This window comes from Micropterus dolomieu, linkage group LG06 (assembly GCF_021292245.1).
Source record: "Micropterus dolomieu isolate WLL.071019.BEF.003 ecotype Adirondacks linkage group LG06, ASM2129224v1, whole genome shotgun sequence".
In the NCBI taxonomy this organism is placed as follows: Eukaryota; Metazoa; Chordata; class Actinopteri; order Centrarchiformes; family Centrarchidae; genus Micropterus; species Micropterus dolomieu.
The window spans coordinates 21,528,207-21,544,118 of NC_060155.1; the positions used below are offsets into that span (position 1 = coordinate 21,528,207).

A 15,912-nucleotide genomic window follows, 5' to 3' on the forward strand; every position below is an offset into this window, starting at 1 on the left:
TTATCTGGCATAAAACAGGACAATGGTCACTACATGGTTCCCTCTTGGTACACTTTCCAATTGAATTTGGCTGCAATGTTATTTGAAAACAATGTAAGATCCAGAGTCGACACCTTGCCTGTGTTAACATTCTTGTAGGCTACTCCCATCATTTAAGAAGCCTAAATTCCTCTCATCTAACAAGTCTTCTATCACCTGGCCACTAGCATCAGCTTTCTCACTCCCCCAGTGGGTTATGTCCCCACACCACACAGTGCTTGCTTTGACATTCTTGGTCTTCAGGTTTGTTTAAGTATATTCTCTTGCAAGAGTTATAATTCACAACCACTAATTGCTTACTTCCCACCTACACTTCCACCACCACATACTCCAGTTTTTTTTCCGATACCCAGTACTCTGCAAGGGGTTTCTTGTTTAATAAATGTGACTCAGCCTCGTCCTCCCCCATATTTCCTATCACACCTAATTGCCACATATTCATACAAAACAAAATCTAAACAGAATCTTCAGCCATGATTCCTGAACACACAGAATGTCCAGTTTCTCCCTCCGACTGACAATAAAAAAGACCTTATAAAATCCTGCCCAATGTTACATTTATCAATCCTGCTATAAAGGTCACCAACATCTATTTTTCTGCCCGTTGCCCTTTATTGTGGCTGTGCTCCTTCACCAGTTTTTCCTGTCTGGCCATCTTTACTGCATGCGCATATGAGACTTTTCCCTTCACTCTAATCTGTTGCACCTCCTCCTCTCTTCTCAACACTACACAACCCCCAAAACACACCATTGTAGTTCTCTCCACAGTTACAACAAGCTGGTCTCGCTCCCTCTCGCCACTTCCCATATTCACGTTCCCCAACACATCTAGCACATCTTCTCTTTCCTTTGCATACCTTAGCCACATGCCAAATTCCTGGCAGTTGAAACATCTCATAGCTATAAACTCCTTAACTCTGTATATTTTAGTTAAAATTAGCATGACCCCTACAGCGGTAAAATGCAGCATACACATTAATGGAGTGATATTTATCATGTTGCATTGATGTTGCACAAACAGCTGAAAATGATTGATAATATTTCAGAGCCTATACATGAACTACTGGTCAGACAACAGAGCATCTTCAGTCAGAGACTCCTTCAGCTCAGCAGCAATAAAGACCTCTTCAGGAAGTCATTCCTTTTAACCTCCCTCATGATTGATTTTAAGTTGTCTATCTATCTATCTATCTGTCTACATCAACATTATAGTAAAACACTGACAGGACACATTTACTACACTATGAGTACTAGCCTACTTTTACTTTTGGTACCTGTAAGTAAGCTACATTTAGCTGATAATACTTAGCCTACATACTTTTACTTAAGTAAGGTTTTCAATATAGGACTTTTACTTGAAGTGGAGTATTTTTCAGTGTGCTGTTACTAATTTTACTTAAGTAAAGGATCTGAACACTTCTTCCACAACTGGATATATACACTCACCTAAAGTATTATTAGGAACACCATACTAATACTGTGTTTGACCCCCTTTCGCCTTCAGAACTGCCTTAATTCTACGTGGCATTGATTCAACAAGGTGCTGGAAGCATTCTTTAGAAATGTTGGCCCATATTGATAGGATAGCATCTTGCAGTTTATGGAGATTTGTGGGATACACATCCAGGGCACGAAGCTCCCGTTCCACCACATCCCAAAGATTCTCTATTGGGTTGAGATCTGGTGACTGTGGGAGCCATTTTAGTACAGTGAACTCATTGTCATGTTCAAGAAACCAATTTGAAATGATTGGAGCTTTGTGACATGGTGCATTATCCTGCTGGAAGTAGCCATCAGAGGATGGGTACATGGTGGCCATAAATAGATGGACATGGTCAGAAACAATGCTCAGGTAGGCCGTGGCATTTAAACGATGCCCAATTGGCACTAAGGGGCCTAAAGTGTGCCAAGAAAACATCCCGACACCATTACACCACCACCACCAGCCTGCACAGTGGTAACAAGGCATGATGGATCCATGTTCTCATTCTGTTTACGCCAAATTCTGACTCTACCATCTGAATCTCAACAGAAATCAAGACTCATCAGACCAGGCAACATTTTTCCAGTCTTCAACTGTCCAATTTTAGCAAATTGTAGCCTCTTTTTCCTATTTGTAGTGGAGATGAGTGGTACCCGGTGGGGTCTTCTGCTGTTGTAGCCCATCCGCCTCAAGGTTGTGCATGTTGTGGCTTCACAAATGCTTTGCTGCATACCTCGGTTGTAACGAGTGGTTATTTCAGTCAAAGTTGCTCTTCTATCAGCTTGAATCAATCGGCCCATTCTCCTCTGACCTCTAGCATCAACAAGGCATTTTCGCCCACAGGACTGCCGCATACTGGATGTTTTTCCCTTTTCACACCATTCTTTGTAAACCCTAGAAATGGTTGTGAAAATCCCAGTAACTGAGCAGATTGTGAAATACTCAGACCGGCACCAACAACCATGCCACGCTCAAAATTGCTTAAATCACCTTTCTTTCCCATTCTGACATTAAGTTTGGAGTTCAGGAGATTGTCTTGATCAGGACCACACCCCTAAATGCATTGAAGCAACTGCCATGTGATTGGTTGATTAGATAATTGCATTAATGAGAAATTGAACAGGTGTTCCTAATAATCCTTTAGGTGAGTGTATATACCTGTTATATATAAAAATATTAAATGCACGGTTACCGTTATTTCAACCCGGAGGCGGGACTAGTATTGTAAGACCGCTGCTGAGGTCAGACAGCCATCAAAGCGTAACAGACGATTGGATATTTCCCCCGTCAATCCCAAAATAAATAAAAACAGGATAATACTTACAAATTAATAATTTAATAGAATACAAAGAGTACGTTTATTACAGTTAAACAACGTGTAAAATAAATTAATATAAATAAAATGTCGAGTGTTTAAACCTACGGCGTTGTTGTGGGAGGAGCTTCGCCTCAAAGATCTTCCAGCGCAGCAGCAGCTCCTACACATTGCAAGTATGGCCGGGGACAGTGAGACACAATTAAGGGACCGTGGCGAAAACGCCGACGTTGTTCGACAACCCTTCCTCATCGGTGTCTCCGGAGGAACCGCCAGCGGCAAGGTTGGCATGCCGGCTAGCTAATTTCACGGTTTTCGCGACTTGTCATCGTTATATTTTGAGTTAAATCACGGCAGAGTCACAGCACAGTTGGGCTGCCGGGTGCTGCTGACCGCGTGGCTTCAGCGACCCAACGTTGAGGCTTGATTGACAGCTCCATCATCTGGTTAGCCTTCCAGCTTTTCCCAAACACCGGTTTAATTTAACATTAACACACGTGTCCGACGCTTGTTGTACTGAATTTTTGTGTTCGTTCCGAGGCATCTTTCTCTTTTCGTACGAGATGCCGGTGTCGTCAGCGGGACCGACTAACTTTAGACTACGTGATGTTAGCTTAGTTAGAAGCCTAGCTAAATTCCAGCAGTGCAGGGTGTGCTAGACAATAGCTGATGCTCGCTTTTATCGATCTGAACAGTTTGTAAACACTGTGAACCACGTTTCTTTTATATCTAGAAAATATTTAAAAGACAAGATTGTGGTTAACTTCTATATTTAGTAAGACAAGACAGCGCATCACTAAACACATTTTCTTTTTTAAGTGACCTAGAGTAACGTTAAATAAGGTTAACCTAGATGTTGGGATAAGGAATGATACAGGCGTCAGCGGGAAAGATTTCCTTAAAGCTATCGCGCCCACGTCCCTTTGTTCTGTGGCAGACCTTAGATAACGTTTGAAATAAAAATACATCTGGTTTTGGCCGGGCTTATAGTGTAATACGTTATCTTTCTAAACATAACCCGGCCTTTTTATTTTAACACACCACTAGTTAAACGTATAGCTTCCCTGATTTACCGTTTACGTGCGTGGACAGTGCTAATGTAACGGCACACCAGCACATACCCGCGTCTTGTCCCAGTGACTTGACACGCAAACGTAGGTATTTCCGAACACGTCATTATATTTCTTTGTTATGAAGTGGGCGATGTGACGACTTGGTGGTGCTCAGAAGCCACACCGCATTGTAAAAACAAGGAGACGCGAACTGAACTGATAAGATCGCTAGCGAAAGAAGCAGCCAAGAGGCTTTTTAAAATTAAATGAAAGCGTTGAGCAATGTGACTTTTCGCCGTGTCTGTTTCCGGCTTCACTCGCAGTGCAGGTAACTTCGAGTTAGATGATCGTGGGCGAAGACTCGCCTGTCTTGTCTGGTTTCGTGCCAGCTTGTCCCTTCAGCACAGTGTCACTGAGGCAGGGGTTGGCCTCCTGAAATCCCTTCACAAGGGGACTGACTGGGCGAAGGGCTTAATTTACTTTCTTGCAGCCTGACTAGACCAGCTTTAATTACTAACTTGACTGCTCATTTTTTTCTCGCTTAGCTGTTCGGTCCCAAAAAATTTGCAAAATGTTGACCAGTGTTTCCTAAAGCCCAGGGTGACGTCTTTAAATGTTTTCTTGGTCCACAACAGAAATATATTCAGTATACTGTCATAGAGGAGGAAATAAACCAGAAAATAACATTTGAGAAACTGGAATCAGAGAGTTTAGAACTTTGCTATCAAATCGATTATCAAAATAGTTAATAAATGGTGGACAACTAATTGATTAATCGTTCCAGCTATCACCAGGTTTAGTTCATACATTTCATCATTGGTTAACCCATCAGTTATCATTTTGTGTAATACACTAATATTGCTAAATAAATAGATGATATGGCTAGAGGAACAAATTTTTATAAAGTAAAACATTTCTGTGTCATGACCAAAAAACAACAAGATTATCAGATTATTCCTGGATAAGTTATTGCCAAAAGATGAATCTGTCTGTTAGCTTGGAGTTAAAATTAAATTAAAATGTCCATTGGACGATGCTGTAGGATGACAGTGAGGCTTGGACTTTTTGGTGCGTACAGAGTCGGGTCCCTTTGTCTGAAATTGTTGCATTTTGAGTGTGTTGATACAACCTTCCAGCTCCCTAGCGGGGGCGTCCAAATTCATTGTAGCACAATTTCATGGACACAAAGACAACAGAGCCTCGGGCCGCTGGTGAATGCTCAGTCAGCACTGGGTATGAGATTCGTTTAGTTGGGAAGGTCAGTGGGGGCAAACATGATGGGCCACGGTGCAGTTCACCTTCAATTGTGTTAGTTGACTTCATACAGGGAAATGACCCACCCACCTGATGTCTTGATAAATATGACGGTCTAAACACAAGTCATTTCTGTTCTTTGTGGCCTGAGTTGAAACTAGTTATCATTACAGTGCTTTTACTCCACGTATGTAAAGTGCTCCCCCCATTTTCCCATGTAGTGACCTACTCCGACAGCCACGGTTTTCTGTTTGTTTCTGCAGTCGTCTGTATGCGAGAAGATCATGGAGCTGCTGGGCCAGAACAAGATCGACCATCACCAGCGGCAGGTGGCCATCCTCAGCCAGGACAGCTTCTACAAGGTGCTAACTCCAGAGCAGAAAGCAAAGGCACTTAAGGGCCAGTTCAACTTTGATCATCCAGGTATGTTAACACTGAATAGCTGGTGGCATTGCTCATGTCCTATATGGGGTGTGGAACCTCAGCTGGCATGACGCAGGCACATGTTTGCTAATCGTATAACAGATTTCAGAAAAGTATTATTCAAATCTGCAAGTGGAGATTTCTCCACATACCTGGCTTTAAATTATTTTGTGTATGTAAGTAGTAACAAGGCTGCTTTAGCACTACACAGATAAAAGATTAAGGCATAGATGAAAATGACTTGCAAATTCAAGGAAGCAAATTGCCAAGATGAACTGGCTCGCTCGGCAGCAAGCTTTGCTGCCACGTTGGTAATTTATTCCAGTGTGTTTTTGGCAGATGCATAGACTCCATTTTTGGACTCAGTCTTTGCACCGTCTTTGCTCTTGCTTACTTTCTCAGCTGATTTGAAATCCCCACCGTCAGCAGGCCTTTCTCAGAGGCAGCTGCTTCCAGGCTTACAGAGTGAACCCAACACCTGTTACAGGAAAGGGATTCCTGGGTTACCAAAACGTGCAGTGTGGAGTCCCGTCCCACGTGTCTGTGGGCATCACACCAAGCTAGTGTAACTGGGGTTAAATCATATAATTATGGAGGTAAAAACTGAGCATTTGTCTTTTTGTTATCCTCAGATGCCTTTGACAACGAGCTGATCCTGCAAACCCTCAGAGAGATCCTGCAGGGGAAGACGGTCCAGATCCCAGTTTATGACTTTGTCAGTCATTCCAGGTGAGCATCTCTGTCTGTTGCATCATGTGTTCCTGCAGAATAGACACTTAATCTACAATTACAAATTGCGTCCACGGGTTGGTGAACCTAATATTTGGTTTGTAACTTGATTGTTTAATCAGTTTACATTTGCATAACACCATGTCTGCCACTGACAGAGAGAAGGAAACTCTTCTGTGTGTGTGTTCTTCCAGGAAAGAGGAGTTTGTTACAGTGTATCCGGCCGATGTGGTCCTGTTTGAGGGCATCCTCATGTTCTACTCACAGGAAATCAGAGACCTGTTCCAGATGAAGCTGTTTGTTGACACAGATCCAGACACACGGCTCTCACGCCGAGGTGTGTGGTGAGGGTTGGGTCAACACCCACAGCTGTAACAATTGTAGAGCAGTGCACCGCCTATATAATTTAATAATAAAGCAATGAAAGGCACAAGTAGACTTGTTGCAGCAGGAACATTTTTATACTAGTTTAAGTCCACTTAATACTAGCGTGTTTTCATACAATGTATTTTGTTAAATGGTTAATATTTATATTGTCCTTCTTTTTTGTGCTTTCTTGCTTCCAGTTTTAAGAGACATCAGTGAGCGTGGTAGAGAACTGGAGCAGGTGCTGGCTCAGTACATCACTTTTGTGAAACCTGCCTTTGAGGAGTTCTGTTTACCAGTAAGTGATGCTCCTAACTCATGCGCATCTGCAGTTGTGAAGCAAAGGCCAACGGATACGGCCAATATTATCAGCCAATTTTAGCTTATAACAGATGTTTTGGTCTTAATGTGTCAAAATGAGAAATTGCCGTACAGAAAGGCCAAAGACGTATTTGGGGTAATTAAGTGTTGCCGCTACATTGTTTGTCTTTTAACTGTAAAATGTTTCCCTCAGCTCATTTCAATCACTATTCTTGAATAATCAAATTTAAGAGAGCCACATCAAATGTATTTATATATTTTGTTTATTCAAATCTATTATATCCTATCAGATTTTCCCAAGTAGCGGCACACATCTGATCATGAAAAATGTTATTTCGCTAGAAACTTGAGCATTGACCTCATCTTTATTTCTACTAGACAAAGAAGTATGCAGATGTGATTATTCCACGAGGAGCAGATAACCTTGGTAAGGACGGTTATTAAACAGTATAAAGAGACATGTGTGTTGGTCAGAGTGGGAATAGCTTCTCTTGTTGTCATTGTCCAGGGGAGTGCTACTGCTGATGTGAAGACTGTTGTGTAAAGCATTTTGTGGCTCCAGAGGGAGCTGTGTGAAGTCTGCTGAACATCAATTGGGTTTGAAGACCACAAGTTTAAAAATGAGAAGGGGGGAAAAAAAATAATTGCAAAGTAGTGACTTTACCAGACCTCTGTAGCCCGCTCCTCACCACAGCTTGTGGCTGGAGGCTACATTAGCCACTGGCGAGCAAGTAGAGTTGTGGGTAATGTAGGCGCCAGGTGTTGACAGGGAGGGTGTGTATTAAATAAAAGATGAATCTGAATCTGCCGCATCCATTTTGATGCTTCTTAACTGCCTGTGAGTCAGATAATGTAGGAGTACAGTGTTAAATTGACAGAGTGCACTTTTAATCTCTGTAACCATCTCTCTTCCTTGTTTCCTGCAGTGGCCATCAACTTGATAGTACAACACATCCAAGACATTCTGAACGGTGGACTAAGCAAGCGTCACAGTGGCTGCATGAACGGCCACAGTACGCCACGTCAGCGACGCACCTCAGAGTCCAGCAGCCGGCCTCATTGACCTCGTCGCACCTCTCTTCACAGGGCGGAGAGGGGTGTCGGGTTGCGCTGTAAATAATGCCTGTTGGCATCCTTGTATTTAAGAGATGCAGAAAGAATTGAAATGCCTTTTATTATGACTACTCTTGTTATTAGTAACTTTCATTGTAATTGTTGAATTTGGGATTTAGATTTTTGTCAGGAGGGTATGAGCGACACTCTTATGAGACCATGGGTTAAAATTGACCTCTTGCATTTTGCTCCTGGTTTGCATTTTGTTTTGTAGCCCCTGCTGCTCCATGGAAATTCATGTTGCCAATGAATAAAAGAGGGGAATCCTTTTACTTATTTGTTTTTTTTTAAATGTCTGATAAAACTTGAACCCCTAAAGGCTGGGGGAGTCTGAACTGTTTGGGTGGGTTCCAAACAAGGACGTGGATTAGAAGACGAGTTGAAGAAACCAGGATTGTGCTCTGTATTTGTACTGACAATCTCGGGGTTTTCTACCCCTTTCTTTTTTAAGTGTTTAAGTTCCGTCGTAATGTGTTACACTAGAGGTCTTGATTACTGCACCAAGTATCCGCTGCATTGATTCTGTATGTCTGCAGCAGCAGTAACAATACATGATTTTTTTTCAGTTCTATCTGTCACATGCCGAATAATGTGACTACTAGACCAATGAAGCCAAAGGCTGGAAGGTTCAACTGATTACTGTATTAGCTCAGTCTAGTATTGTGGGAATCGTTACATTCATTGGCTGCATGGACCCTCTGGTAAATGGCCTATTGATGTACAATTGTCCCCATCAAAACACATTCATACAAGTATTCATCTTTTGTGAATGAAAATGAACTAAGTCTGAAGAATTTGGATATATAATTTCCTTATCTTGCCCTATTTTGTTAGTTTTACATACATACACATGCCAGAATGAGCCCCGTTAAATAAGTATAAGGTAGGATTTGTATACTCAGGTTGAAAATACCAGTTTGATTTGAAATGCAGGAAAAGGGGTGTACTTATGTTTTATGCTACAGCAATATCAGTTATTTCCCAGGTGTGTGGCTATTGACCACCAAGACCCACCACAATGCCGCTGCAAAGTTGCCTCAGGTTAACATGTACAGCAAGGATCCACACTAGAAACCAGTTTTCACTCTAACCTAATGTTACAATAAATGAATAACTGTTGAACCAGTTTTGTTTTCTAAGTGCTGTATTTGTTGTATGTAGTGCAATTGAATGAATGATTTGTACCAAGAGATTTGTACTGTTTGGCTGTTGGATTGGGTTGTAGGATGATTTATAACTGAATGTGGTCTATTGCTTAACAATCAATAAACTGATGCAGTCTGAAGTGTGTGATTATTTGGACGATGTTAATGCTTTGAGCTTTACATTCATGTGTCGAACCACCATCAGTATATGTGAACAAGGACGGCTGATATTTCATTGGGCACCAGTAAGTAGGTCATTCAAGTTACTGGCTTCAGTGTGTCCACTAGAGGGTGCAATTAACTTCTGTAGTTGTGCTCCCTTTAAATACTGATGGGCGTGAATATTTGGATGCGTGTGGTGTAATCGTCCTGAATACGTAAAATCACTAGCTACATGGTTGTCAACAGCATGCCAAGATATACCTCATTAGGTATAAAATCACCAATTAATTTACATATGTTTTGCACATGATGCACATTTTCCCATATTCATTTTCAGTCTAATGGTATTTGGTATATTATCAAAGCAAAGCTGTGCTGCTCTATTTCTAAAACAAAACAGCTGTCACTATTACTACACTATTTTTAATACTATTTCTTATAATATAAAATTTGTGTAGCTAACTCGACCGAAAACAAAACTCCGAAGTCAGAACTTACGAGGGCGTACCTGAAGGCAGCAGGGACAGTCGTCAGAGGGGAAGCTTCAAGATGGTGGTATGTGTCCCTGCAGCATGTTTCTGATGTAAACAGTGAAGCGCTTCAGTTCATTTTGGGTGAATTTTAACATCTCCTTTTGTCATATACGTGACAGAAATTTGGGCTCCAGTTCAAAGCCACTTTGGAGAATGTCACCAATGTGAGACCATTGGGCGACGACTTCCGCTGGTTTCTGAAGGTAGCTGTCAAAGCTAGCATGCTAGTTTGCATATTTACATATTCGTCCAAAAAAAGTGTTTGTTGATATTATTGATATTTATGTTTTTCGGCCTCAGATGTGTTACAGCGTCCCTCACATTCTCTCCCTCATAAAAAGCAATGTTTTTGTATCTTTCCCCCTCAATTTAGCTAAAGTGTGGAAACTGTGGAGAGGTCCCAAATAAATGGCAATATGTAACCTTAGTGGTAAGTACAACAGTGATGTTAGTGTTGATACATTTTGGCAAATGTTGTACATGTTGTTATGATATGTAGCCAGCCTGTTTCCGTAGGAGAGTGTACCACTAAAGGGAGGAAGAGGAAGTGCCAGCATGGTGCAGAAGTGTAAACTTTGTGCCAGGGAAAATTCAATAGGTATGAGCTAGCATGCCATTTCACTCACTTTATCTTCATTTTCTGTTTTATAAAGTTTAACACGTCAACTGTTTTCTTACAGATATCCTGGCAGACACAATCACACCCTATAATGTAAGCAAACATCCTGTACTTGTACTTGAACACGTTTCTGTTTTCATGAAATCCACACAGGAGCTTGATCTCTTCTGTCTCCAGTGCAACTGTATTGCACACAGCTACTCACAAAATACACTGTAGTTGCCACTTAAAACCATGACTGATGGTGTTCGGAGCAAACTTGCTAATTCTCAGGTTACATTACATGTTTTCATTTGCTGAACCACCCTTTTAGGCATGCACGTATGACTTCAGTGCATTAAGCAGCAGCAGGGAAATGTGAACACTGAAATAGGGCTGTCTTTCTGTAATCGTTCCTTCTGTTCAAAATTGTCAACCTGTCCATTAATAGTTTTCTGAATATGTTTTTTTTTTTTTTAATCTTCCCCTGGTTTTGTCTCTTCAGTTCCGAAAATAAAGCACCTCCAAAAGAGTTTTTAGAAACGTACACTGTGTGTTTGCTGGGTTGCAGGTCGAGAACAGCGAACACTTCAAGACAATGGTGCAGTTTGAGTGTCGAGGTCTGGAGCCCATTGACTTCCAACCACAAGTGAGAATCTCTGATCCGATATGAGTTTTTACAGTGTGTGTAGCATAGGCCTTTTTCACAGCAGAAATTTTAACTTGTAGAAAAAACACAGGTGTTACTAACAGCATTAACGATGAAGTGTCCCAGTGAGCTAGCCTGCACAGTACCATGACCCATCAGTTTTATTATTTTAAACTGTGCTTTTCCTACTTTGCCATGTCAAAATGTCTTCTTGAAAAAGGCCCATTAAATGTATTAAGTGTGTACATTTTTAATTTTGACCCTTTCACTGTTGACATCTGGCCTGACAAACACATTTGCTCCATTTCATCAGTTCTACCCATTTCTTGGCTCTGGTATTAATCATGCTTACTCACTGGAATGCTTATTGGCACACCTAAATTGAATGATATCGATGAATGCTATTGGATACAGTTTACTTGAGGATAAATCCATGAACTGGATAATATTAAAATATCATGTGACTCTTCTCTGTTTCTTCCTCCAGGCTGGCTTCACTGCAGAAGGAGCAGAATCTGGAACAAAGTTTCCTGAAATCAACCTACAAGAAAAAGTCAGTGCAGTGGAAACAACTTGTCCCTCAAAGTTTTTGTTTGTTGCACAAATGTTAACTTTTCAGAGAATATCTGACTCGAAACTGAATTTCAATCCTTGATACCGGACTGTTGGATATCATTAACTTGTGTCGAGTGGGTGGATTCCAGTAGTTATTTTGCTACAGGTTCTTTTGTTAATTTGTATTTCTGCTTCTGTCAGCGATGTCTTCAGAAAACTACTTTTAATGATGTGTTTACAGAATGTTACAGCTAGGGCTGGGCAATAAAACAATAATGATTATTATCGCGATCTAATTTTACTCAGTAACTATAACAAATGTTCAATAAATGTTTGATTTAATTAATTTGAATCACCAACGGATAAGCACTTAATTTTTTCAATTAATTAGGATATTTATTTTGTTCGGGAAAAATTTTTTTAACTTAATTTTACTCATGCGTATTTGTTGAATTTTTTTTTTAATCATAATTGCTTTGAATGTTCTTCCCCTAGATTTGTTAAATAATTCACTGTTTGGCATCAAGTGTTTGTTCTGTCCATAAATAATCGTTTTAAACCACAATTAACCATCTGGTTTCTTCAACTTTCACTCAGGAGCAAAAACAGCCTTTAAACTAGAAAGAAATAATGATTTGACATTTATCGTGATAATTATTGATATTGAATGATATGATTTTTTTTTATCGGGATAACTTTTTTAGCCATATCGCCTTGTCCTAGTTACAGTCTTATCTGTGCAACCTGACAAACTCTTGCTTTTGTAAATTTTAGGACTGGACAGACTACGATGAGAAAGTCAACGAGTCGGTGGGAATATATGAGGTCACACACCAGTTCATCAAGTGCTGATGTACTCATGAGATGAGCCTCAGAGGTGGGCAAATGAATGCTACAGCTGGACATCCTTAGACGAACGCTACAGCCGGACATCCTCAGACTTCTTTCCTGACATCAGGGATGCGACAGGCACTGAGGTGGCGTTGTTTGGTTAATGATGAACGCTAACAAGTGTGGGGGTCAGATTGTCCATAGACATCTTGGATTAATCAACACGTTGAAGGTCTTTTTCACTGCTTCAATAAAACTGAAAGGTGAAAATTTTGAGTTTAGCCTTTTCTTTGCATATTTGAGTGCTGTGTAGGTGGTCAGTAGGTAGATAGTATTAGCATACTATTATAGCAAAAACAATCATTGAGACAGCAGAAAAGTCCAGAACAATGGATTACAGCTGTGCCACAAGAAACTGAAATATCTTCAATGAAGCTGGAATTAGCAAAGATGTCCTATTTGGCAAATAGTACAGGAAGAGCAACATTAGCTGATCAGAAAGAGCTGTTCACCCAAGGAGAAGAAATGAAAGAGCACTCACTCTGTTAGCATTTCAAGGTACTGTAAACTGTTCAGAGATTACTGTCAATGTACAGTGATGGAGAAAGGACCCAGTAGACCCCTCTCTCTATGGGATATAACAAAAGAATTAAGAAAAACATCTCGCACTGCATTTCAGGAAACACATGGTCCAGTGGCATCCATACATTGAGCAAATAGACAGACTGTGTAGTAAAACCATTCATTCCATCACCAAAGCAATAACTTTCCTCATGTCAGCCACATTTAACATTTCCACATAAAGCTAAAGCACAGCACCAATGGAAAGGTGTACATTTAAAATTCAAAATGTTAAACAATTGAACAGAATAAAAAAAGGACAGACAAGTGCCTGAAATATTAGATATTTTACACTTAACTCAGCTTCTCCACATAACAGGAAACTCATGTCATATGTTCAAGTGTCAGTGAAAACATAAAAAAACGACTGGTTGGTAAATCATAAGTGGAGACAACCCTTGAGGATAAAATGATTTAATGTTAGAGCCTGCCACAGCTAAAAATTATTTGCACAAAGTGTATGCAGGCCAAATCTGATGACAACACAACAAAGCTATTTCAGTAAGATTTTATGGAGGACCATGTTTGTCTTCACGATAACTCCCGCCCCCCAGCACGCACATTAGCAGAAAGAAAATAGTTGTTTTTTCCCACAGAGTGATGCATCAGCTTGGATATACACGACATTTTGCTATAAGGGGAGTTAGCTGGATCAGTGCTGCTGTTCCAATCCTGGTAATTATAGACCCATAGCTCTGACATCTCACTTATGCAAATGATGGAGAGGATAATAGTTCGTAGGTTATCACATGTAATGGAACAGAGAGGACACTGAGTAATATACAAAATGGATTTCGGAAAGGGCGCTCCACAACAGATGCTCTCGTTAGAGTAAGTAATGAGGTAGAAAAGGCACTGAAAATGAAAGAGCTGATGATAATAGTGTATTTTGACATTGAGAAGGCATATGATACTATGTGGAGGGAAGGACTACTTATAAAACTAAATAGAATGGGGTTTGAAGGAAGGATTTATAACTGGATACTAGACTTTTTAACAGATAGGAAAATTAGAGTAAAGGTTGGATCAGAAATTTCTACAGAGTTTAAGGTAAACAATGGCATTCCCCAAGGGGAGCGCAATTAGCCCTATATTATTCAACATTATGATTAATGATATATTTCAGATTTAGATGGACACATCAAATCAGCGTTATATGCAGATGATGGGGCCATATGGATGAGAGGAAGAAATGAGACATATGTGTTCGAGAACATTAGGAAAGCAATAGGGAAAGTAGAGAAGTGGTCATTCAAGTGGGGATTTAAAATATCAACAAGCAAATCCTGTTATATGGTGTTCACAAACAAGCGAAAGTGTCATGTAGAAAAGCTTTTTCTATATCAGCAGCCAATGGAAAAAGTAAATGAATTTAAGTATTTGGGATTGTGGTTTGATAGTAAGTACACATGGAAAATACACATAAAGCAATTGGAAACTAAATGCAAACAAGTTATTAATTTACTGAGAGCGGTGGCGGGATGTGACAGGGGTGCAGATAAACAGTCACTAATTGACATATATAGAGCATGCATGAGGTCATCAATAGATTATGGTTGCATAGTATATGATGCAGCAGCAAAAACAACATTGGAAAAAATTAATAAATTACAATACAGAGCCTTACGGATATGCATTGGAGCCATTAAGACAACTCCCATTAACACAATACTCATAGAAGCTGGAGCTAGCATATTGGGTCAGATTGAAAGGAAGTGGGAAAGAAAACCCTGTAAAGGAGATAACAAAGGATTGTTGGGACTATTTCAAGTTTCGGGGGCATGGGTTTGGATGGACGGGGGAAAAGAGAGTCAGGGAATACGGAATGGAAGCATTAGATTTCACCACACCCAGTCCAGTCAGTAACATTCAACCTTGGCTCTATCCAGACGTAAAAACAGATTTTAGTATACTGGAAAAGAAAAGAGGATGGGGAATAGAGGAAGTGGGAATACGGACAAGCAGCTATCTGAGAAACAGTTTCCATAATTATCTAAAAATCTATACAGATGGATCTAAAAACAAACAGGAATATGTGGGAATTGGAATACATATACCAGAATTCAAAATAAATATCTCAAAACGATTATCAGATAGGCTATCTGTATATACAGCAGAAATAGTGGCAGTCATTATAGCATTACAGTGGGTTGAAGAGGTCAGACCTGATGGGGTGATATTATGCACAGACTCCTTAGCAGTTATTAAAAGCATTCAGTCAATGAAATCTGGCAGAGAAGACCTACTGATAGAAATGTTTCACAGCTTATTAAGATTACATCGGGGAGGGATAGATGTTCAGTTTTGCTGGGTGCCAGCTCATGAGGGAGTAAATGGAAATGAGATTGCAGCGAAACTAGCAAAAGAGGCATTACAAAAGGAAATAACAGTTCAAATACTGCTAGGAAAAGGAAAAACAGCCATTAAGAACAAAGGTACTGAAATATGGTAAAGGACCAGGCGGGAGGAAATTATTATGACAAGACTAAGAGTAGATCACACAGGACTGAATGGCACCTTGTTTTTATTGGGGAAAAGGAATAGTGAAAAATGTGAAAACTGTTGGGTTAAAGAAAATGTTGAACATGTCATTTTGCACTGCATATTGTTTGAGTTGGAAAGACGGATATTTCAAGATAGGGTTCAGGAGGCAGGGCGGGAATGGAATCTGATGGGGGTATTGGGAACAGAAGGAGAAGAAAAGGGTATAAGAATCACCAGGA

The 15,912-nt window shown here is 40.3% G+C and overlaps 2 protein-coding genes across 3 annotated transcripts; both read left to right on the forward strand.

Moving 5' to 3' along the window:
* Nucleotides 1-2,761: 2,761 nt before the first annotated feature.
* uck2b (uridine-cytidine kinase 2b) lies at nucleotides 2,762-9,380 on the forward strand. 2 transcript variants are annotated; one of them, XM_046052190.1, is made up of 7 exons: nucleotides 2,762-3,120; nucleotides 5,407-5,566; nucleotides 6,199-6,295; nucleotides 6,490-6,632; nucleotides 6,862-6,959; nucleotides 7,361-7,409; nucleotides 7,909-9,380. In XM_046052190.1, the coding sequence occupies exons 1-7, from the start codon at nucleotides 3,016-3,018 to the stop codon at nucleotides 8,043-8,045; spliced, it is 789 nt and encodes a 262-aa protein (XP_045908146.1). In that variant the 5' UTR covers nucleotides 2,762-3,015; the 3' UTR covers nucleotides 8,046-9,380. The 2 variants fall into 2 exon arrangements, with proteins under 2 accessions (XP_045908146.1, XP_045908147.1); XM_046052191.1 differs by lacking the exon at nucleotides 2,762-3,120 and adding an exon at nucleotides 3,154-3,283.
* A 500-nt stretch (nucleotides 9,381-9,880) lies between these two features.
* czib (CXXC motif containing zinc binding protein) lies at nucleotides 9,881-12,838 on the forward strand. Its single transcript, XM_046051813.1, has 8 exons — nucleotides 9,881-9,957; nucleotides 10,055-10,138; nucleotides 10,309-10,365; nucleotides 10,452-10,533; nucleotides 10,616-10,647; nucleotides 11,105-11,182; nucleotides 11,670-11,735; nucleotides 12,512-12,838. The coding sequence occupies exons 1-8, from the start codon at nucleotides 9,952-9,954 to the stop codon at nucleotides 12,587-12,589; spliced, it is 483 nt and encodes a 160-aa protein (XP_045907769.1). The 5' UTR covers nucleotides 9,881-9,951; the 3' UTR covers nucleotides 12,590-12,838.
* Nucleotides 12,839-15,912: the final 3,074 nt, after the last annotated feature.

Coding starts and splice junctions, on each gene's coding strand:
- uck2b (XM_046052190.1), top strand. CDS start 3,016: ATGGCCGGGGACAGTGAGACACAATTAAGGGACCGTGGCGAAAACGCC. Junction 6,633..6,861: donor CACACGGCTCTCACGCCGAG/GTGTGTGGTGAG, acceptor TCTTGCTTCCAG/TTTTAAGAGACATCAGTGAG. Junction 6,960..7,360: donor TTGAGGAGTTCTGTTTACCA/GTAAGTGATGCT, acceptor TATTTCTACTAG/ACAAAGAAGTATGCAGATGT.
- czib (XM_046051813.1), top strand. Junction 10,366..10,451: donor GGCAATATGTAACCTTAGTG/GTAAGTACAACA, acceptor CTGTTTCCGTAG/GAGAGTGTACCACTAAAGGG. Junction 11,736..12,511: donor AAATCAACCTACAAGAAAAA/GTCAGTGCAGTG, acceptor TGTAAATTTTAG/GACTGGACAGACTACGATGA.